At 44.0% G+C, this 22,413-nt stretch overlaps 1 protein-coding gene across 1 annotated transcript; it reads left to right on the forward strand.

The window, feature by feature from the left end:
- The first annotated feature begins 836 nt into the window (after positions 1 to 836).
- LRRC52 (leucine rich repeat containing 52) lies at positions 837 to 20,897 on the forward strand. The gene is made up of 2 exons (XM_011998134.1): positions 837 to 1,748; positions 20,445 to 20,897. The coding sequence occupies exons 1-2, from the start codon at positions 1,127 to 1,129 to the stop codon at positions 20,762 to 20,764; spliced, it is 942 nt and encodes a 313-aa protein (XP_011853524.1). The 5' UTR covers positions 837 to 1,126; the 3' UTR covers positions 20,765 to 20,897.
- Positions 20,898 to 22,413: the final 1,516 nt, after the last annotated feature.

Below are 22,413 nucleotides of genomic sequence, written 5' to 3' on the forward strand. Positions count from 1 at the left end.
TCACCTGACAAGTAATTAATGAATATAAACTCACACTAGAAGTACTAGAGAGGCACTCACTATTTTAAAAGTCCTAGGAGAATACGAGTGGTAAAAAAATAGTTCTATTGTTGCACTCAGATTTTTTTTATACATACATTTGGGTTTTGTGTTAGGAGGAGTAGCTTATACTTGTTCAAAAACTTTTTAAAATACACACACACACACATCTATATATACATTCATATATATATATATACACACACACACACACACACACACAAAATGCAGACAGAGATGTATACATCCTAGGAATAAAGTCTGAAAAGAGTACCACTTTATCAGAGGAATTCCCTTTGCCTCATTTCAAAAGAAACAACCCCTTTTCCATCTTCTTCCGGCAACACTGAAAAACTGGCACCCATCCAAATCTATACCCAAGAAAAGACCCACGCTGAGAACTGACCTCAAGCAAGTCGCTCTGCTCATCCCTAAGAAAAGGAGTTGGCCTGGAGATGTCCTGTGTTCCCTCCATGGCCTGCAGATTAGGGGGTCCAGTGTCACCTAATCTTCCACTACAGCTCCATGGGGAGGGGGTACAGATACTATACACACCCACACACTGAACCCAGCCTGGTCCCCAACACACGCATGCTGCAGGCTCCTACCCATGAGGCCCCAACTCCCCCAGGGAGTTCCAGCTGGCTTACCAAGACACATAAAACACCCCCACACCACCCAGAAGGAGAGGTGAGGAATCTCTTTCCCTCAGCCAGGCAGTCTCCGGAGGCTGCTGACATCACAAAGGTGTCCACTGGCAACCTCATTGTCATGTGGCTCTCCCCTGGCTCCCCTTCACTTGCAAATGCAGGGAAAGGGTGAGACCTTTCAAAGCCGCCAAGTGGGCAAGCTTCCAGCAGCAGTCTGGGAGCGAGAGGCAGAGCCACCAAGCTGGGTGGCAGGGCATTGAGCCTCGCGTTTCAATTTCTGTTCAGTCCTCCTGTAATGGAAAATTGCTCTGCACAAAGCTAAAGTGTTACAGTTCTTTCCAGCGCCCCTCCCCCGCCCCACCCTCCACCGGCAGCCTTCGGATCAGAGGGACAGAGCCCGCAGGAAGGTGGAAGGAGGGTGGTTGTGGCTTCTTACTATGTCCCTTGCTTCAGGCCCTGGCCCCGGGTGGTTACTCTTTTCCTTTGGAATGGGGCTGGTATCAGGGTCAAAGTGTCCAAATAATTGTCTGTGTCAAGCCCAAGAAGTAATCTGCACAGCGAAGCAGTTAACCGAATACCCCCTTGACATACCCCTGAACACCCGGAGGCTGTTCCTGAACGAGAACAGAATCACTAGTTTGCCAGCAATGCATCTAGGACTCCTCAGTGACCTTGTTTATTTGGACTGTCAGAAAAACTGGATTCGAGAGGTGATGGATTATACCTTCATCGGGGTCTTCAAACTCATCTACCTTGACCTCAGCTCCAACAACCTAACCTCGATCTCCCCACTCACTTTCTCGGTCCTCAGCAACCTGGTGCAGCTGAACATTGCCAACAACCCTCACCTGTTATCGCTTCACAAGTTCACCTTTGCCAACACCACCTCTTTAAGGTACCTGGACCTCAGAAATACCGGCTTGCAGACCCTGGACAGTGCTGCCTTACACCACCTCCCTGTTCTGGAGACCCTGTTTCTGAGTGGAAACCCCTGGAAGTGCAACTGCTCTTTCCTGGACTTCGCCATCTTCTTAATAGTGTCCCATATGGACCCCTCAGGTGAGGGCTTGATCGGGTGTGGGGAAGAGGATGTGATTGAAGTGGCTCCAGAAAAGGTGAACTCAAAAGATGGTCAGAATGGGAGAAAAAGTTGGGTGAAGCTGATTGAATACATTCTTATTACTCTGCAGGACCCACCCTTGGGTTGACTGGAGTAGCAATAAGAAAAAGTTCTGAAATAGGAATTCAAAGAGCTGAGTTCTGGTCCCAAACTAGCACTTACCAGTTGGCTACCCTTGAAAATATCACCATTTCTCTGAGCCTCAGTTTTCTAATCCATAAAGTGGGGATAATAATATTACCTAAGGTACAGAGTTGCATCAAATATATGATGTGTGTAGAAATGATAAAGTAATTGCAAAGTGACAAGGTAATATAGGGACACTGTATTCTGTTGGTAAACTGTTTTAATCTGTTTAATTCAGCAACTGAATTTTTCCAGGATCAAAAAGTAAATTCAGTCATTCATAAGCAGTAGAGAATTCAATAGGAGTATGATATATATAGAAGGGAAAGTTTAATATACAGATGGAAGGAGGGGCACGTGAGCTACCCAGACAGTGAGAGAGGGAGGGAAGAAGGAAGACAGGGCTTTTGATAGCTGCTTTGTTTTGAAGATGCTGGCCTCCTACGGAAGGAGAGAATGGCATGAATCAATGGAGAAAGGGTCCCAGTGCTCACTGTGTCAAGCAGAGAGATTCTAGTCTTACAGGTAGATGCTCAACCCTTACCTGGGAGATTTCCAAGCTCCTGGCCACCACTCTACCCGCTGTCCTCACCCGGCCTGCCATGGCGCCTGTGCTTCATTCCTTCTTTATCTTAGGGACTTTACTGTCTCATCCTTACCCTCCAACTCTTCTCTCCACCAATAATAGCACTTTTACCCAGGAAAGTCAGAGCTTCAGAAAAACGAGAAATAACCCCTCACAGAAAGTCTGGAGCCACTGATGTAATCCGACAAAATTGGACTCTGGGTAGAAAATCAAATCCTGTCAAAACCATGTCTTTCTCCCTTCCCTGGGTGTTTGTCTTTGCAAATGTTTTCATAGATGCAGGTTCTTAAAATTCCTGCTAAAGCTTCCACCATGAAGTGCTGCCCAGGTGGCAATAGGCTAGGAATAATCCTGGCCAGAATGACAGACTTCAAGGAGAACTGGGGGAGAGAGAACCAAGTGGTGACAGCAAGTGAAAACCGTGCCCTCCTGCCCTCCCAATGGGTGTGGCTCAGAAAGTCCTCCTGGCAGAATCTGGACTGGGATGAGGCAAGCAGGGCTTTTAGGAGGCAAAATTTAAGGAGGCACTGAGAGCGAGTGCCCTGAGAATGAGACATTGTGAGTCAGTGCCTCCTTAAATGTTGTGCCTTAGACACCTGACCCTACTGCCAGATACCTCATCTTGAGTTGTTAGAATAAATCAAAACAAACTAACTTTGTCAGACCCTCTTCCAACAGGACTAGAAGGCAGAAGCAGTTATCTCGGGTAGGTGGCCTTGCCTTTCTATAACACCATCTCTAGGAGCCAGAGATAATGTTTTCTACTTTTCTCCAAAACTGTGATAGTGTCTAGAAAGCACTATCAAAGATGTTCAATCTTAATCATCCTCATGCATGACCTGTGGTCCATGAAGGGATTCTCCCTGTCCATGTTCCTGTAAATCAGCCTATGGAAGGGTGTCATCTTCTCTTGCCCCTCCCCACCATACATGCACTTTTCCTTGAGTAGAGCCTATCAGGTTGCAAGTGGGACCTCCCACCTCAGATGACAAGAGTGACATAGCTTGGCTTCCACCCCAGCACCTAAGCCTACCATTTCACCTCCCACTCCATCTCCCTTCATCAAATTTCTGCTTGCACACTTGTATCTTCTCAGAATTTTCAGGCTGACCACTTTGGACTCCTTGACTCTTCAGTTCAATCCACAGTTGAATGGGATTATAAAGTAGATCTTTTTCACTGCATATTTTCCAAGACATCACAAAGGAGTGTCTATCTTGTCAAGCTTATAAGCTCCTCATGAATGAAGAGTCTGTTTTGTGAGGTAGAGAAAACTTTCATCCCCCAGTTGTGGGACCCCACACATGCACCCACCACTGCTAATTTGCTCATCTCCCTCCATTTTTCCACACATGGTACCTCATTTTCTTTAGTGTGAGTGTCACGCCAACACTTAAACTTGTGCCCTCAGCCTGTGGAAGAGACTAGGATTGATATTTTTAACCCTATCCTTGGATGAGAAAATAGACTGACCTGCCCAAAATCACACAGTTGATGAATGGCAAGAAAATAATTTGAACCCCTTGATTTCAAATGCAGGTCTTTTTCCACAAGACTATACTATCTCATAAATCCTCAAATTACATAACTATCATCCTGTAAGTGAGTTTAGTTATAAATATAAGTCATATTATAAACATATGGCTACAGCATCTAAACTTCAGCTTTATTTTCTATCTGGCTGCCACTTGGAACTGACTCAAGATCATTTTCATTGGATAATAAGCGCTAACCATCATAAAGTCGTTAATATGCCTGTACTTCCCTTGCAAACCCAGGTTTCACCCCAGTCTACCCCAACTCCAAAAGGGTAAATCTAACCTTAGCATTTGCTCTCATTTGGGCCTTAATCAGTCTGGTTCTCCCTTCCCATACACACACGCAATCACAAATATGCACACAAACACACATGAAAACACAAATACATACACACACATATGCAAACACAAAGGTTTGTATATACCATGTATACATATGTTCATACCATATATACATACATACTTACATACCTGCACATATATACCATTTATACATACATACCTACTTACATACCCAGCAGCATATTACATACACATACATAAATGTACAGGTTCACACCCACATACATGAACAGATACATGCATACCCATAAAGTTCAACACCCATACAGTAAAATTCATTGGCTGCTTCTCTTGCCCTGTAGCCAAACTTCAATGTAAGGAAAGGTATTTAATTCTTTTGACTTTCATATGATGACTCATGGTCTCTGCTAGGTGGAAATATCTTTGCTATTGGCAAACATTCTTAGTGAAGTCTCAAACTTAAGCCCACCTATTTATACCACATTTGTTATCAAAATGGTGATCTTTGACATATTCTAGCATGGAGCCCATGTATCTCTCCGCATATATCCATGTTTCAGGAAATAGGAAGATTTCTATGAAATAAGCTGAGTAATCTGGTTGTTTATAGAACAGAATCTACTTCACAAACAGGCTCATTTTAGACAAAAGGAAATATTGAACCTTAGCCCTGGGAAATTTTCACTGTAGTATAATATTAAGGACAATATGAGAGTGCACATATATTCCTTGAAAAGCAATGCAGTGAAGTAAAGGACTTCCATGCTACAATTCAGTTCATCCATTCATCTATTTAAATACTTATTGAGTGCCTAATATGTGCCAAACAAGTGCTCATGAAGGTAACTAACCAAGAAACCTGAGGCTGCATATGGAGACTCACGTAACTCTGGGTCATCTGCGCCATATCTGTGCCATAGTTTAGTTGGGCATAACAGAACAAAACAGGGCACGACAAATGAGGCCAGCATGTGCCTACTAGGGTGACAGGCACTTGGGGCAGCCACTTGTCCTCCAGGTGATGAAGGACAGCCACCCTCAGGCAGCAGAGCCCAGTGTTAAGAGCTCAGGTTCTGGAATAAAATCAATGGGTTATAATCCTAGCCCTCATGCTGACTAGCTGCAGGATATAAGATAAGTTACTTAACTTCTCTGAACTTTAATCTCCTCATCTTGAAGACAAGGATAATAATAGAACCAACATTCCTAGGGCTGTCATAAAATGAAATGAGAACATTTATGAAGTGCCATTAGCATTTAAGCTTGACACACTACAAGCAATCAAAAAACAAATGGTTGGTAGATGAGGAAAGGTACAGAGAGAGTAGAATAGCAGAAAGCAGTCAAGTGTTCCCCTAGATAAGCAGTGGACTTCAGGAAGGCTCAGCATATGTGGTGTTAAAGGACAATGCACCCTGTCTAGAAACATGACTATAGAGATGCAGGCAGGAATATAGATAGGATGTGGGAAGGTGGGCAGCTGCTTCTAAGACTCTAACCCAAACAAAAATGGGGCAAAGAGAATCCTGGAGGGACAGGACAAGTCTATGTCACATTCTGAGTTGGGTATTATTAGGTAAGTTAAGAACATGGGTGTTCAGACCCTAGTCAACAAAAGCAAAAGCTCAAATCAAGGCTTTGTCTCAGCCTGGGCCATAAGACTTGGGGCTGGACCAGCAGCAGCAGGGTGCCTGTTCCTGAGTCACCCGAATCTAGAACCAAAGCTCTACCTAAAGACAAGCTCCACTTCCAGAGGCAAGTGTGGATGTGTAGGCAACATTCTGGGGATGTTAAAAGTAGGCAACTTTCTCTAGCCTCAGGAGAAAGACGTCACCTACATGGTATAACTGAGTAATAAATACTTTTGCCCCAGTGTGTCCCTATCCACTTCCTACCACTAATCTGAAATTAGCCACTAGAGGTCCATCCTTTTGGGTCCCAAGTATGTGTCATGATCTTGAAGAACCTGCAAAAATACATGAACTCCTGGGAAGAATAACACAAGTGTCCTTAAGCCTTTATCAGCTCTCATATCAGCAGGAGTTAATTCTTGGGAATTTGATTAGCTAAGATTAATTCTGCAGTAGTGGAGAACCTTGAAGGAACAGAAGTGCAAGAAGGAAGTGCAGAGGTCTTAAAATAAAAGACATGAGGGCAATATCATATACTTCTGTGTCACATTTTTGCTAAGGACATCCCCTATAGAGGGGTTGTAGAGGAAGCCAAGTGTTTCATTCACTTTATTTTATCATAAGGCTGGACTGAACAAGAATATCAAAACTTTCTCAAGTTGGCAAGAGATTTGGCACTATGATCAAAGTTCTGAATCAAAAGAAACTCTCCAGTGGCATACTCACCAGATGTACTGAAAAGTATTCAGTTATCAAAGAGTTAATATAGTCACTTTTTAAACACAAAAGTTATAGCAGCAATGGAGGTGTGTTGTAATGTGTCCCTTGCCAGGGTGCTCTACTGAGCCCTGATCAATACAGACTGAAAACAGACCCACACGTTCCATTTCCTTTCTGGCCCAGGTTAGCAAGTGGGAGGACTCATTCCTGGCCAGAACTGTTATTTTCCAGTCATTAATGATACTGGAAGGTGAGAGTGGTCATTGAGTTCTTCCCACGATATTTGATTTCCCTCAGGGGATAGGGTCGAATGGCTTTCAGGATGCTCTCGAAAATTCACTCAAACTCTAAGCTCTGAAACATACAAAACCTGGCCTCATACATCCCATTCCCCTCTACTGGCAAAGTCTGCTCTAATGCTATCCAACAGAAGTTTCTGCAACAGGGTAAATAGTCTACATATATGGTGCCCGATACAGTAGTCTCTAGCCGCATGTAGCCATTGAGCTCTTGAAATTTGACTAGAACAAATGAACTGATTTTTTTTATTTTATTTTATTTCAATACATTTAAATAGCAACCTAAGGTTAGTGGCTACCATACTGGTCAGGGTAGCCTTTTAACATAGGATGTTTAAGCTACAACTTTAGAATCCAGAGTCACAGGTAAGTGGCTATGGAGAAAAGCCCAGCACAGAGATATCCTGACATCCAAGTTCAATGTTTTTCCCTGATGCCACGATATTTCTTTGCTGTCAGGCACATCATGATTCATTTAACTCTGAAATATTTATTGTATATTCATTATGTCCCAATATTGCATTATAATGCTGGAGTGGCTGTTTCACAGAGAAAAAAGTCATAATTTTTGTCTTGAATAAGATAATCTAGGATATAAGAGACAGAAAATAGAATTAAAAGCCAGGAGGCCCTGTCCTGATCCCAGAAATGCCACTATGTGATATGGGGAAAGTCACTTTCCTTCTTCAAGAGTCACTTTTCTTGTCCTTAAAATAAAGGATTTGGGTTAGATATCCTCAAAGGCCTCTTATAGCTGGTAGCCTATGGACCTAAATAGAAAGATAAGTGCACAGGAGGTGAGAGGAGAACAGTGCTCAGCAGGCAGGGTTCCAGGGGGGCAAGTGCATAGTGGCAAGTGCTGAGGTGGAGGTGTTCCCAGTGATGAGGGCTACGTCACATAATTAGGAAGCTCAATTAAGAAGCAGATGCCTCTAACTCCTGCACTCTCCCACCTCCTATATTAAGCACCCTCAACTTCACTAAAACAATGCCTCCACCCCAAGGAACTCATTGCCCGAAACTTTCCTCCCAGGCCAGACCTGCTCGAACAGTGCTTCTCAAACTCTAACAAGCACAAGAATCCCAGGTCCTATGCCCTGAGGTTCTGATTCAGTCAACTCTTCATGCCAGTGGTCCTTAGGCCACTTTTCAGAAACCCTAGAACAGTGGCTTATGTTCTGGACCTTCCGTGGCTGTTCCAATTAGTAAATGAATCAATTTGCACTGAGATGCTAATGCCTAGTGTTTTGAAATATCCCCTCAGGGAACACTTGCAATTTGACAGGGAACAACCAGAAACAGTGAGAATTTAGAAAGTGACAGGCTACCAGGGGCCAGAGTGGGGCGGTTTGAGGACAGAGAGTCCCGTCTGTGTCAGCTCTGATAGCCTTAACCAGTCCTAAATGAGTCTGATGGTGGGGCCCATACATCAGAGGAGCTTGAGCAAGGGTGCTGCAGAGGCAGTGGACAAAGCACTCAGGGCCATCTGCAGGGAGCAGATGGATTGAGTCATGTGCTGCTTCAGGTCCAAGTCATTTTGAGGGCGTTTTGAGCAGAGAACATCTTAGTTTCATGATGAGGTTATATCATCCTGTATTCAAGACTGCTGTAATGGGATAATGGCCCCATTTCAACCTACCAAGTACAAAGTCATCCACAACTGTGCCCAAACTTAGATTTCCAGAATGAATTCAGGTCCTCACGTTATTCCACTATCAATGCTTACCCATGTCCTCCATCAGGGAAATTAAAATAAAGATCAAAGGAAAAAAAAAAAGAAAGAAAGAAAGAAAGAAAGACTGGGCAACCAGTAGTTCCAAGGCTTCCAAGGCTGTTGAAAGCCAGAAGAGCAGCCTCCCGAGGGCAAGGAGGGGTCTGAGAGGCGTGTAGCTGAGTCAGTGATCCCCAAGCCACCCAGAAAATCTGAGAAGGGATAGGAGCAGCAAGCATGGGACATTTAGGAACCCCTGGGTGATGCTGACACACTCCCTGACGCAGGCCAATTGGGATCCCTGAGAGTAGGTGATCGAAGGTCACTCCAAGCTCAGAAATGCCAGATCTCTACACCTGGTCCCTCAGGTCACCCAGCATCACTCAGGACTCTGGAAAACAGCAGTGCAAGTCTGGCCAAAGCAGTCAACCTCAGTTTCATCTTTAAAGGTGAAGAGCTCCTCATCCTGGAGGTAATCCTGCAAAGGATGGATGTGGCTAGAGAAAAGGATGGGGGCCCAGCTAGGAAGGGCCTTGAATGGTTTTTTGGGGAACATGCAATATATCCTAAGAAGTCTTGGGAGGCAAGCGAGCTGGAGGTAGGGCTAGGAAGGAAGCTCCTGTAGGCGTTCAAGCCAGACAGTATGGCAGCCTATTGCAACAGTGAGGAGAAAAGGTGTAGACATTTGAGAAGGAATCATTTAGAAGGCAGAAGCAACAGGATTTGGGACTGAACTAGCTCCTCTCGTAGTTTCTTGTGCACCCTTTGTAACTTCCGGCACAATTCAAATTAATAAATGTGTATTCGTTTAACATTTGTCTTCCCTGATAGACTGGAAGCTCTATGAGAGCAGATCCGAATCTTCAGAAACAAGCACAGGCCTGACACAGAGAAAATGCTCAACTAGTGTTTCCTGAGTGAATGAATGAGATACAGAAAATATAGGAAAGGGAAAAATCAATGGTAGCTCCCAAGACTTTGGCTTGGACAGTGTGGGGGCTTTGCTGACATAAACACACTTGGAGGAGGGCAGTGAGGAAGTCAGGGGAGAAGCCGAGTCCCGTCTTGACCTTATTGAGTGAGAAGTCCCTGTAAAACACTAGGCATTTGGATGTTCCAACCTGAAATTCAGAATAGAGAACAGGGCATAAAATATACATATATTTGGGGGTCATCAACTCACTAGTGATCATTGAAACCTAACAGAAGATAAGATCAATCAGGAAAAAGAGTTTCAAATGAGGATAAGGGTCAAGTACAGAAGCTTTGGGGAATGCAACATACCAAAGGGTCAAGTAAGGAAAAGCAACCCATGTAGGACAGCAGGAGCCCCCAGACAAAGGAAATTAGAGCGGGATAAAGTCATGGAAGCCAAAGAGTTCCAAAAAGTGGGAGCAGGTCGGATAAGGACAGAAAACTGTCCATCAGATTTAGCACCGGAGATCCCTGATGTCTTAGGCAGTTCCACTGGCATGATAGGAGTGAACACCTATCCATGATGGGCTATGAACTGAACATCAAAGATAAGAAGGAGTAAACCATGTAAACTACTCTTCTAGAAAGCATGGCTGTGGACTGAAGGGAATAGGGTGCTAGTTGGAGAGAAAACAAATGAAGAAGGAGGATTTTTAGGAGAAAAGAGATCCAACCATGTGTTTATCTGCTGATGGAAAGAGTCGATGCAGAGAAAAAGGACAAAGATACAGGAGAGAGGGGAAGTCATTTGTGGGGTAAAGTCCCCAAGGGGACAGGAGTGGATGGATGGTCTCCAGAACCAAATGGAGGAGTAATCCTTGAAAGGGGAGTGGCACCTCCTCTGCCTTCTGGGACTGCAGAGAAGGAGGCAAGGGTAAACATAGATGGGGGTGAGTGTGATGATGGGGGACGAATACAATTGAGGGGCCCAATTGGTGCCTGTATTTCTCTTTTAGTGAGGTAAAAAACAAAGAATGACTATATATCTATAAAGTACACAGTTTCATGTAATGTTTTCTATGATGCTTCCATAATTCCATAACACCAATCCAATTAGGCGACTATAAAATATCCATTGTCCTTGAGATGTTCACATCCTAGTTGAGCAGGCAACACTAAGGTGGGCTCTGGATGCAGGTCACCTGGCTTTTCATCCTGCTTCTGTCACTTGCCAGCTACTTGACTGCGGGCAACAGTCTCCATCCAACCCAAGTTCTCATCTGCAAAATGCAGATAAAATAGTGCCTATTACCTCAAGTTATGATAATTAAATGAAAAAACCCATATGAAGATTTTAGAACTGCACACAGTAAATGTTCAATTAATGCTAGCTGTCGTTGTTACAAATTCTTTGCCTGGTGGAGATTCTGATTGTCACATGAGATGTGGAGAAGGCGTAGAGCAGTGTGGGTTTGCAGAAACAAACAGGGTGAGCAGAGGCAAGGAGTTCAACTTAGGGGTGCTGGAGTTCTTGAGGGGAGTGTTAACGCTTCCAAGATGATGTCGTTAAAAAACACCTAATCTGCTGCATGGTCCATATGCAATGATAGTTGGTGGGGGTTTTTTTGTTTGTTTGTTTGTTTGTTTGTTGTTGTTTTTCTTTTTTTTTTTTGAGGCACACTCTTGCTGCTCTGTCACCTAGGCTGGAGTGCAGTGGTGCAATCTCAGCTCACTGCAACCTCGACTTACCGGACTGGGGTGATCCTCAGCATCCCCAGGAGCTGGGACTATAAGCATGTGCCACCATGCTTAGCTAACGTTTTTATTTTTAGTAGAGATGGATTTTGCCATATTGGCCAGGCTGGTCTGACCTCAAGTGATCCGCCCACCTTGGCCTTCCAAAGTGCTGGGAGGCGTGAGCCACTGCACCTGGCCAATGATAGCTTTTTTTATCACATAGGTGAATTTGGCCTTCTCCTCAACCCAAATAAGAGAATAACTAAAAACCTGATGCATCCAATTAAAACATAGTTAAGACTGGAATTAAAGTCATGTTAGACAAACCCTTGTAATTTTCAACGCATTTTCTTCTAACAGTCAAGATGTTTTGGTCACAGCATTTGGCTGAGGTGAGGCACAGGCATTGTTATCCCTATTTGACATTTACAAAGGGGTAAGGAGCCCAGACTGAGATCTGAGTGCATGCATTCACTGACAGTTACTGAGCACCATTCAGACGCCAGCGCCTTGGCCAGGCACGGGGCATACTGGTGTGAACAGAAACAAACATGCTCTCATGAAGCTTACATTCTAGTGGGAGAGGAAGACAATAAATAAACTGACATATGACATAATGTCAAATAACAACAAGTGCCATGGAGGAAAATAAGAGAGGGGAAACGAAGTGTGTGCCTGAGATTGAGGACAAGGTGGATACTTCAGGCTCAGGGGGCCCGCAAAGGTGATTTTGAGCAGAGAACTGAAATAAAGTGAGAGAGAAGCCATGGAAATATTACATGGGGAGGAAGAAGCTCTTTCTAGACCAAGGGGAGAACGAACACAAAGGCGTTGGGCTGGAATGAGTTTGACATATTAGAAAGGGAATATGGCTGGAGCAGAGTGAAGGAAAAGGAGAAAGGGAAGAATGAGATAGAAAATTACTAAGGCCAGGTCACATAGGGTAGATAGGACATGGAGAGGCTTTTGATTTTATTCTAAGTGTGATGGTAAGTCATGGAAGGATTTTGAGCAGGGAAGTGACATGATCTGTAATTACAAATTGCTCCCACTGCTGTTTCCAGACAGAGATTGTAGGAAAAAGCAAGGACACACATTCAGAGGCCAACACAGTTCAGGCAAAAGAGGACACTGGCTGGGACGAGGGCAATGGTCCAGGTAATGAGAAGAGGTAAGAATCAGGACACATTTTGAAGGTAGGACTAGCAGGGTTTCCTTATGATCCGAACGTGGAATGTGAAAGAGGAAGCAAACAGTTTCTGCCTGGTGTTTCTGCCTGGTGGACTGGTGAATGATGGTGCCCTTCGGCTCCTGGGGTTTCATAATGGTTTGTTATCCATGAGGACAACTGTCTGCCCTCTGGATTTTTCTGAGCAGATGGGTAGTTCTTAAGCAGGCTCAGTTTTAGACCAAACTGAGAAGAAACTAGAAGAAAAAAAATTTAATTTTTAACTTCCAAGAAGAACCTGATCCCAGCCCCCAGCCCCATCATGTAGCTTGTTCCCCTCACCCCACCAAAAGGTGGTAGCAGGGGGCTACCCCTGAGTAGGGATTAAGTCATTTGCTTCTTTTTCAGAAAACATTACACTTTGAGTGTTATTTTATTGGTGAAACGAAAGGTTTCATCTCCCACTGACAGAGTTCTGGGTACTGACAAGCCCATGAGACGCAATTATGAGAAAAAGAAAGCTTCTTGCCTCTGAATCATGCCCACGTGCAACCAGTTATACACAAGACCAGTTCTGTAACCTAAAACACCTATAAAGCACAGGCATCATCAGGCTGAACTTGCTGAACGTCAAGGTCTCGTCTACATGTTCCATGAGTCTATGAATCACTTTTAACCTTTAAAAATCTATAGACTGTATACACAAGGGGGGGAAATTGTGAATACCTGATAAGAATTGTACTTTGCGCAAGCCCATAAAACACAAATCCTTAAGGTTTTAAGTGCCTAGGATGGATTAGACCAGGAGTCAGCACATGCTTTCCAGAAAGGGTCAACAGTAAATATTCTAGGCTTTGTGGGTGTTCATTGCACCTACTCAACATTGCCATTAAGGTGAAGGCAGCATTAGAAAATATGTAAAAGGATGGGAAAACTGTGTTCCAATAAAACTTTGTTTACAAAACAGCAGGCTGGATTTGGCCCACAGGCTGTAGTTTGCTGACCCCTAGCTTATGCCATCATTAGATGACAGCCGGGCAATGAGTAAGTGGAGCTCCACAAAGGCAAAGGTAGAAGCCAGTGCCAGGGCTTGAAATTCTCATAGGTTTGTGCATGAGGATCTGAGAAGGGGGCCTTGCTGGCCAGTTGGCTTTGGTGTTCCTGAGCAGCCATATTGCCCAACCTAGGTTTCTTTCTAGGGAATCATCTCCTCTGGGCACCCGTAGTACAACAGAATATATAATAGTGATCTCTTCAAATTCTATTTGGGGAACCAGTCCTAAACAACAGGACAAAGACATCAGACTTTTAAAAGTACTATAGAAGATCAGACCAATAATCCACGCTTGCATTCGACATACATTTATTGAGCACCTACTGCGTGCCAGAGACTAAGGATGCAAGGGTTCAGAAAAAGGGTCTCTGCTCTCAAACAATTCTCAAAAAGTAATTTGGAAATAATAATAATTACCTTTTGATATCATGTCTGCAGCAGTTTGTCCTCATACGCTTACTGTTGTTTCCTTCTCTTTGGTCTCACAGGACAGAGGTGGTGCCCTTCCCAATTCAAGGCTTATACCTCCATTTGGTCCTAAAGAGCATCCATTCCTGCCTCCTTGGAGCTTCACTTAGCGCACTGAACCTTCCCCAGACTCTCACAGGGATTGCTACTCACCCAGTGTAGAGTGTCTGAGGCAGTTCAAGGTCAGCTGACCCACGTATGGTATTCTACCACTCAGGTTCCCTTTCCTCCACCGGAGCATTATGTCAGGGACAGCGAGCCCAAGGGGTTTGAATAGCAATCAATTCATTCAACAAATACACCCTGAGTTCTAGCATCCTGATAAACATCAGTGAACAAAACAGACAAAAAATCCTTATCCTCATAGTATCTGTAATCTAATGAGTGGAGCCAGACAAATGAATAGGTGGCAAATCAATTTCCTTGATAAAAACATAATTTACCTTGCAAAAAAAATAGAAGGCAAAGCACTGTACATCTAGTGATATTTGGGTGGACTGGGGCCTAAAAGAAAACATGGGGGAATTAGGCTTTTTTCTAGGTCCAGGGTAGAAGTTGACAAAGTGCTTGACAAGGTGCTTAAGCTGATAGAAACATAATTTACTCACTGAGAGGTAATTGCAGTACCTTCAGATTCCACCCTCTTGCTTTCCGTTGCCACCGCCTAGATGCTCACCCCTCCAGTCAGCCCAGAAGGTTCCTGAGCAAGCTGCCACAGGGGCTTAGAGCAAACTGCCCATGGCCTGGCTTCTTTGGGGGCACCAAGTCACTGGGAACCTGCAGCAGAGCCCTGGGCAGAACTGGGGTCCCTCCGGAAGACAGAGAAAAGAAGCAGTTCCTCTTATAACCGGAGGGTTCAAGACTATTTTCTGAAAGGGAGGTCTCCTGGGCTGCTACACTAATATGTGTGGTTCCAGGCCCCAGACACTGTTGTTGTTCCATGCATCTGATTCTGACAAAGAGGTTTTCCGCCTTTGAGCAAGATACTGTGTACAGAAATAAACCAGGTGGTGGTTTATATTTCCTTAGGAACTATTTGAAATAAGAAGTTCAATAGTAACGACATCTGTAGTTAATGCCCTGGGCCACTGGAGTGAGGCTGAGTAAAGTGGTGTCATAAAGCTGGGTCATCTGTCTATAAAATGAATGGAACCTCCTGAAGTTGTGCAGTGCACAGCATGTACAACAGTACTTGCTGACGCCCTGTGTGAGAGGCAAGGAAATCAAGAGAGCCAGAGAAGGAAGAATTGAGGTATAGTTTATTTATTCCATAGCATGGGAATAGTTAAAACTGCCCTGTGGGGTGATCAAGAGTAGAGCTTAGAGTTTAATTTTGTAAAGCATCTCATATAGTGCCTAGCACATGTCAGGCACTCCAGGATCAGTAGATGGGTATAAAACCTCTAAAGTCATCACACTAGAATAGGAAAAGAAGGTATGGTTCATAAGCTAAAGAAAAGGAAGTTAAATGATTAAAAAAAAAAAAAAAAGGAGGCAACAAAGGGTTAGAAAAAGGACATGAAATAAGGAGACAAATGAAAAAAATAGATACTAGATATAAATCCAAATATATCAGTAATTACATTAAATGTCAGTGGGCTTATTAAAATACAAAGTTTGCTAGCTTAGATGAAAAACAAAACCCAGCTACATACTGCTTACAAAAATATACCTTAAATATAAGAATGTAGAACATAGAAAGATTAAAAGTAAAAGGACGGAAGAAGATACACAATGTAAACACTAACCAAAAGAATTTCAGTGCAGCCATAGTAATGTTAAACAAAGTAAACTTTAAGGCAAGAAGCATTACTAGAGATAATGAGAGACATTGGTCAATGTTAGAAGGGTAATTCTACAAGGAAGACGTAACAATTACAACTTTGTATGCACCTAATAACACAGCTTTAAAATTTGTAAAGGGAAGGCCAGGTGTGGTAGCTCACACCTGTAATCCCAGCACTTTGGGAGGCCGAGGCAGGTGGATCCACCTAAGGTCAGGAGTTCGAGACGAGCCTGGCCAACATAGGGGAACCCCATTTCTACTAAAAATACAAATATTAGCTGGGCGTGGTGGCACGTGCCTGTAATCTCAGCTACTTAGGAGGCTGAGGCAGGAGAATCACTTGAACCTGGGAGGCAGAGGCTGCAGTGAGCCAAGATCGCACCACTATACTCCAGCCTGGGCAACAAGAGTGAAACTCTGTCTCAGAAAAAAAAAAAAAAAAAAAATTGTGAAGCAAAACTTGAAAGAACTATATGGAGTGGACCAGTGTACAGTTAAAACTAGTAATTTTACATAGTTACAGGGACTAGTAGACAATAGTGTAATAATAACTAAGAGACAATAGATGTTTATAAATAAAAAGTCAATAAGGGTATAGAAGATCAGTACACCACCACAACCTAACTGACATGCATAGAACAATGTACTCAACAAAGAATACAATAAGTCCTCACTTAATATCCATAGGTTCTTGGAAACTGCCACTTCAAGCAAAATGACATATAACAAAACCAATTCTACCATAGGCTAATTGATATAAGCAAGAGTTAAGTTTCTAAAGCTTATTTCTGTCACAAAAACATCACCAAACTTGTAAATAAAGATCAAAACATACTTCTGATATTTAGCATTGAAATATGAAACATACATACATTTAAGAAAGATTCATACACACAAGTAAGATAATATTTGCCTCATTATTTCAGTTCAGGGCTGTGAGTGGCTGGAGCCTATCTTGGCAGCTCAGGTGTAAGGTGGGAAGCAGCCCTGGCCAGGACACCATTCCACTGGGGGCCACGCATACACACACTCACACATACTCAGACTGGCCCAATCTAGACACGCCAGTTCACCTAATATGCACATCTTTGAGATGTGGGAAGAAACCAGGGCACCTGGAGGAAACCTGTCCAGACATGGGGAGCGTGCACACACTGCATACAAACAGTGGCCCTGGCTGGGAATATTTTTTTTCTCATTAATATTGTAACAAAATGACAGAGAATGAAACAACGTTATTAGAGGTTCTACTGTGTAATATTTTTGTAGCACATGGAAAATGTACTAAAATTGACCTTACATTCAGCCGTATAGCAAATTCTCAAGAAATTTCAAAGGATCAAAATTACAGAGTGTTTTTATAGAATTAAACCAGAACAGTAGGATTAACCTAGAATCTCATAATTTTAAAAAATAACAGAACATCCCTCAATTTTACAAATTACACAATTCGGTCAATGAATGATAGCTCTTATTAACCAGAACAATAATGATCAGACACGGTTTATACCTTTAAGAGCTAAAAGTCTACCTAGTAGGGGAGAAAGGATGCACATCGTAAATAACCATCATGCAAGATAGAATGTGATAGGTACTTAAGAATGACACATGGAAATGCTAGGGATGAGTTCACAAGTGGGAACAATCACATGTCCTCCAAGCTCTGAGGATGGGGTGGTTGAGGAAGGTCTCCTTGGAATAGACGCATTTAAGTTAGATCTTAAAAGATGGGAAGAATATGATCCTGCAAAACTAGGAGTATGCGGCATTTGATACAAAAGGAGCAGTGTAACAAAGTAACTACAGATGAGGGTAAGGGTGAGGTGTAATCAAGGCATAGTATGTAGTTTAATTTGATTGGAGCAAAGGTTACCAGCAGTGCTGAGAAGCAAGGAGAGAAGGGGAGAAGGGGTAGATGCTGAGGGGCTCTGAATGCCAGGCCAAATGGTCTGGGTGTTATTCCGAGGTTCACAGGAGGTCAGAGGAGGGTTTTGAGCCAGAGTGTGACCGGGAAGAGCTGTACTTGGGGAAGGCAATTTGGCAGAAGTGTGTGAAATGGCCCTGAGCTGGGAAAGGGAAACAATGGAGATAGGGAGCCGGGGAGGGGAGAGCCCAAATCTTGGCAGTCACTGCGACTGGGAAGAGGGGGAGATAATTCAACGGGAGAGAAACCCAGGCCTCCCTCCCAACAAAGCCACCCACATCCCTCACTTAGCAGCCTAACAATGCATTAAAATCACTGCCTAATTGCTCCTTTCAAAGTTAATGCTCCAAAATGGGGAAACGTGTGTGATGTTTAGTCTCATCTCTGCCGCCCAAGCTGCAATTTGAAAGCCCAATCTTTTTAAAAATAGAATGAGATAAACCCCCCTAGACACATCCCAGACCCTCCGAATCCCATGTTTTCCTTCTCAAATACAACTTTCTTTGAAGATTCATGTGTCTCCCACAGTTTGGGCAGGTGACCTGAGCTCTCCCTCGATAGAATTCTTGGAGAGCTTCCAGGTGTCTCCCCAGCTCACAGGAGCCCCATGCTCAGGCCTTCTGGGCAAAGCCACAGAGGTCCTCAAGCCAGGCTGACTAGAAAGAGGTACAGAGGCATAATTGCAGTCCTGCGACTTCAGCCCTCAACTCCTTTCCCTCTACTTGAGAGCTCTCTGGTGGGGCAGGTTTGCCCCGAGGGCCACCATCCCATACTCAGTCTAGAGAGAGGCTTCTTCCTCTGCCTTCCTCTGTAATCATTACAAACAGTGGATATGACACAGTTCCTGCACTGGCTTCCCCTCTTGTGTCTACAACTTTTTCTGAGCTTGAGTCCTAAACAGCATTACACACTTCAGGCCATCTTCCTGAACAAAACAAAATGACTTTGCTGTAGGTGCACTGATACAGAAGCAAGAGGCAGGTAATGGTGTCCAGGTGAAGAGGACAGCTCTTTCCAGCCACCCATAATCCCAAATGCCTTCTCCCTAGCCAACTTACTTCTGTACTTTTTCTTTGAATGCTGCTTCCAGCCCCTATTAGGATTTCTCTAACTGAACCTGATTTTCCTAACATCCTGGGTCACCAAGGTTAGTGATGTTTTCACTAGTCAGGCAGTTCCTGCCCTGAAGTTTAGAGGAAACTCCTCTCCACAATAGCTCCTGTTTGCAAATCCCACTTAAGCAAAACAAGCTCACACTGTCTTTCTGTCTTCTGTCTTCTGTCTAGATTCTGCAGTTATCTACAACCTTCAAGTTATGGGATCTCCTGAGTCTCAGTTTCCTTATTTGTAAGACAAGGAAAATAATATTATGTGCATCAAGGTTATTATTAGAATTAAATGAGATATTTGTAATTCACTTAGTGCATAGTAAGCACTTAGCAAATACTGGCTGCTATTATAATATTGATTGTGGTTGTCTCAAGCTCTGGCCTCAGCGCTGAGCTGGAGCTCAATGATCTAGTGTGTGCTGGATACATTCACCTGAGCGTCTCACACAAGCACTCAGCCTCAGCATGGCAGAGTATATGGAGTTAGAAAAACGCAGGGGCAGTGATAGGGCTCCAAGGATTCAGTGCTCGAGGCACAATCACCTGTGCCTTCTTACCTGTGTCAATACGTTCTCTCAACTACCCTGAGAAGTGTCATTCTTTGCCTGGTAAGATAAGGAAATGGAATTCAGAGAAAGAATCCAGTATCCTGCTGAAGTTTACAAAATTAGCAAGTAACAGAGTCTGGATTAGAAGCCTGGCCTGTCTAGCTCCAGAGCCCACTTTTCTTTCTGTTATATAGTGAAGGCCATGGCGTTACATATGGGGAGGTGTTCAGAGAAGTAGCCAGGAAGCTGAGTCAGCCGCTAAGAATGACTGAAGACTCATGTCGTTGACATAATCAGCCAGTGATGGCCAACATCCCCTCTGAGAAGCAGAACTGCTTTCCCTATTGACAATCTGTATACCCTGGGCTCCCCTGACTTGTTCAGGGGTGGGGGGCTGGGGAAGTGGTGAGCGGGTAGAACACACAGTAAACATTTCAAGAGAATCTCGCCCCTTCCTAGAGTTGAGTGGTTTGCAATGCTCTTGGCGGGTGCTGGTGGTCCCAGGTTGGACTCAAGAGAAAGGGACTCAAGGCTAAAGAGAAAGGGACAAGGTGAAGGGAAAGTTGGGATGGACACAAGGGAGGGGCAAGAGGGAGGTGACTGGTAAAGAACAGAGAGATGTCAACACTTCATGGCAATCTTGCCTAACCTTTCAACCTCCCCACCCCTGTTGTGGCCTCTCCTTCCTTGAGCATCCTTAAGAAGCATTTTCATGGCCTGAATGCAGCAAAGCCTGGGGACAAGGAACAGTCCAGGCCCAGTACTTCTCAAACTCCAATGTGCAACAGATATCCTGAAGGTCTTGTTGAGATGCAGATTCGGATTCAGGAGGTCACAGGTGGGCCCTGAGATTCTGCATTTCTAACAAGGTCCAGGGGATGTCGATGCTGCTGGCCCACAGACCACACTTGGAGCAGTGAGGGTCCAGATGTCCCCTCCAGATCTCCTTTGGCCTTAGGACCGTGGGAGTCACGCTGTTTCAGCACCCTGCCTGCTGTGTTTTTCTTCTTAGATGATCTAAATGCCACATGTGTGGAGCCCACAGAGCTGACAGGGTGGCCCATCACCCGGGTGGGGAACCCACTCCGGTACATGTGCATCACGCACCTGGACCACAAGGACTACTTCTTCCTGCTGCTCATCGGCTTCGGCATCTTCGCCGCAGGAACTGTGGCTGCCTGGCTCACAGGTGTGTGTGCTGTGCTCTACCAGAACACCCGCCGCAAGTCAAGCGAAGAGGACGAGGATGAGGCCGGGACTAGGGTGGAAGTCAGCAGGCGGATTTTTCCAACCCAGACGAGCTCGGTCCATGAGTTCCCTCAGCTTATTTAGTTGCCAGAGACCACTATCTTATGTGCCTCCCCCAGGCTCCCTGCTTTCTCTCTTGCCCTCCCCATCCCACCACCTTGGAGCTGTCATAGAGATTGAAACCTACTAGTAAAATAAATAAAATCTCTGCTAGCCATTTCACAGGTTGGTCCCTTCCCACTTCACCAGCCCGAGGATGACTCCTTGAGCCCAGCAGGATGGGGTAGAACAAAATCTAGAAACATTGTTGGATGCATCTAAATACCAAGAAAGCCTACCCCAAAAGTAAGCCAACTCGTGTTTAATAAGTACCTACTATGTCCCCAAACTAAGTGCTGGAGGGATGGATACAAGGAATACAAGATTTAAGATCTCTCTTAAAGAGCAAACAATTTAAGTGGAAGTGAAGATTAATGTTAATCAAATGGAGAAACATATAAGACAATGATAAGAACTAACATTAATGGAATGTGTCCATGGGCCATCTTCACACTCCATCTCGTAGTTATCACAGCAATCCTATAATATTGATATTATTTTACTGTGAAAATTTGAGACCTGAACAAGTTAAACAACTGACTGAGGTCACACAGCTGGTAAGTAGCACAGCTTCCCAAAGTCCATGTTCTTTCCTTTACATGAAATATAAATATTTAGCAGCATAACCAAGGGTTCATCATATAAGCCTGGCCACATAGAGGTGGCCACCACCCAGTGGGTCCATCCCAAGTGCCCAGCCTTGTGCCCAGCTTTATACACATTTCCCCCTGGACTAACGTGCCTGACAACAAGGTCAGATGGTCATTGTTACCGTTATTTTCCTGAGGTATGGAGAGATGAAGTCACCAGCTCAAGATCACATAGATGGTAAGAGCAGAGCAACTGATGGACTTATGCCAAAGTCCATGCCCTGTGCACTATGAGCTACTGTTTGTCACGAAGTACTGAACAGAATAGCCAAGTGTACACAAGCATGTCCTGCACTCAGGCCTGGGAAAGGGAGTGAAGAGAGGGTCAGCTCAACCCAGGTCCGAAAACCCATTCCAGGTTTTCCTTTTTGCTCTACTCAGATCAAATTACACTCATGTTCAAGACTCAGATCAAACCCCCACCCATGAAACTAGCTGTCTCTAAACTCCCAACCAGATCTGTTTTTACATCTGCACTTCCACTGTGAATTGCATGTGACTCTAATCACCACTTGCCCTCCAGTTTATTTGGTGCAATGCTTAAGAGCATGGGTCCAGACTCAGGAGCTGGATCTCTATCCCCAGTTCTGCACTTAGCACTGTGTGAACTTGGGCTTCCTAGTTATAATGCCCTTGAGAGCAGAGACCACTTGCCTTCAGTATTCTCTATGGACACAGCATATAGAGTGATAACTTACACAAAATAAATGTTTATTACGCATTCTATTTAAATCCCAACCCACCAATCATTCCTACTTTGTTATCCTGAACTAAGAGTGACCATGGGCAAGTTACTTAACTTTTGTGTGCCTCAGTTTCTTCATCTATAAGTGGCAATCACTACAGTACTTATATAGGGATATTGTGAGAATACAATGAATATCAATTATAATAAGAACTTATTTTAATACACTTTTTATGATGGAATAACTTTGGACTAAGCTACAGAGGTAGCACAGGGTTCCCATATACCTCTCACCCTGT

This window comes from Mandrillus leucophaeus, unplaced genomic scaffold, assembly GCF_000951045.1.
Source record: "Mandrillus leucophaeus isolate KB7577 unplaced genomic scaffold, Mleu.le_1.0 Scaffold558, whole genome shotgun sequence".
NCBI classification, from domain to species: domain Eukaryota; kingdom Metazoa; phylum Chordata; class Mammalia; order Primates; family Cercopithecidae; genus Mandrillus; species Mandrillus leucophaeus.

What these genes read in the sequence shown, in the direction of transcription:
- LRRC52 (XM_011998134.1), top strand. Translation starts at nt 1,127, where the DNA reads ATGTCCCTTGCTTCAGGCCCTGGCCCCGGGTGGTTACTCTTTTCCTTT. An exon ending in GTCCCATATGGACCCCTCAG is followed by an intron (nt 1,749 to 20,444) that starts GTGAGGGCTTGA and finishes TTTTCTTCTTAG; the next exon opens with ATGATCTAAATGCCACATGT.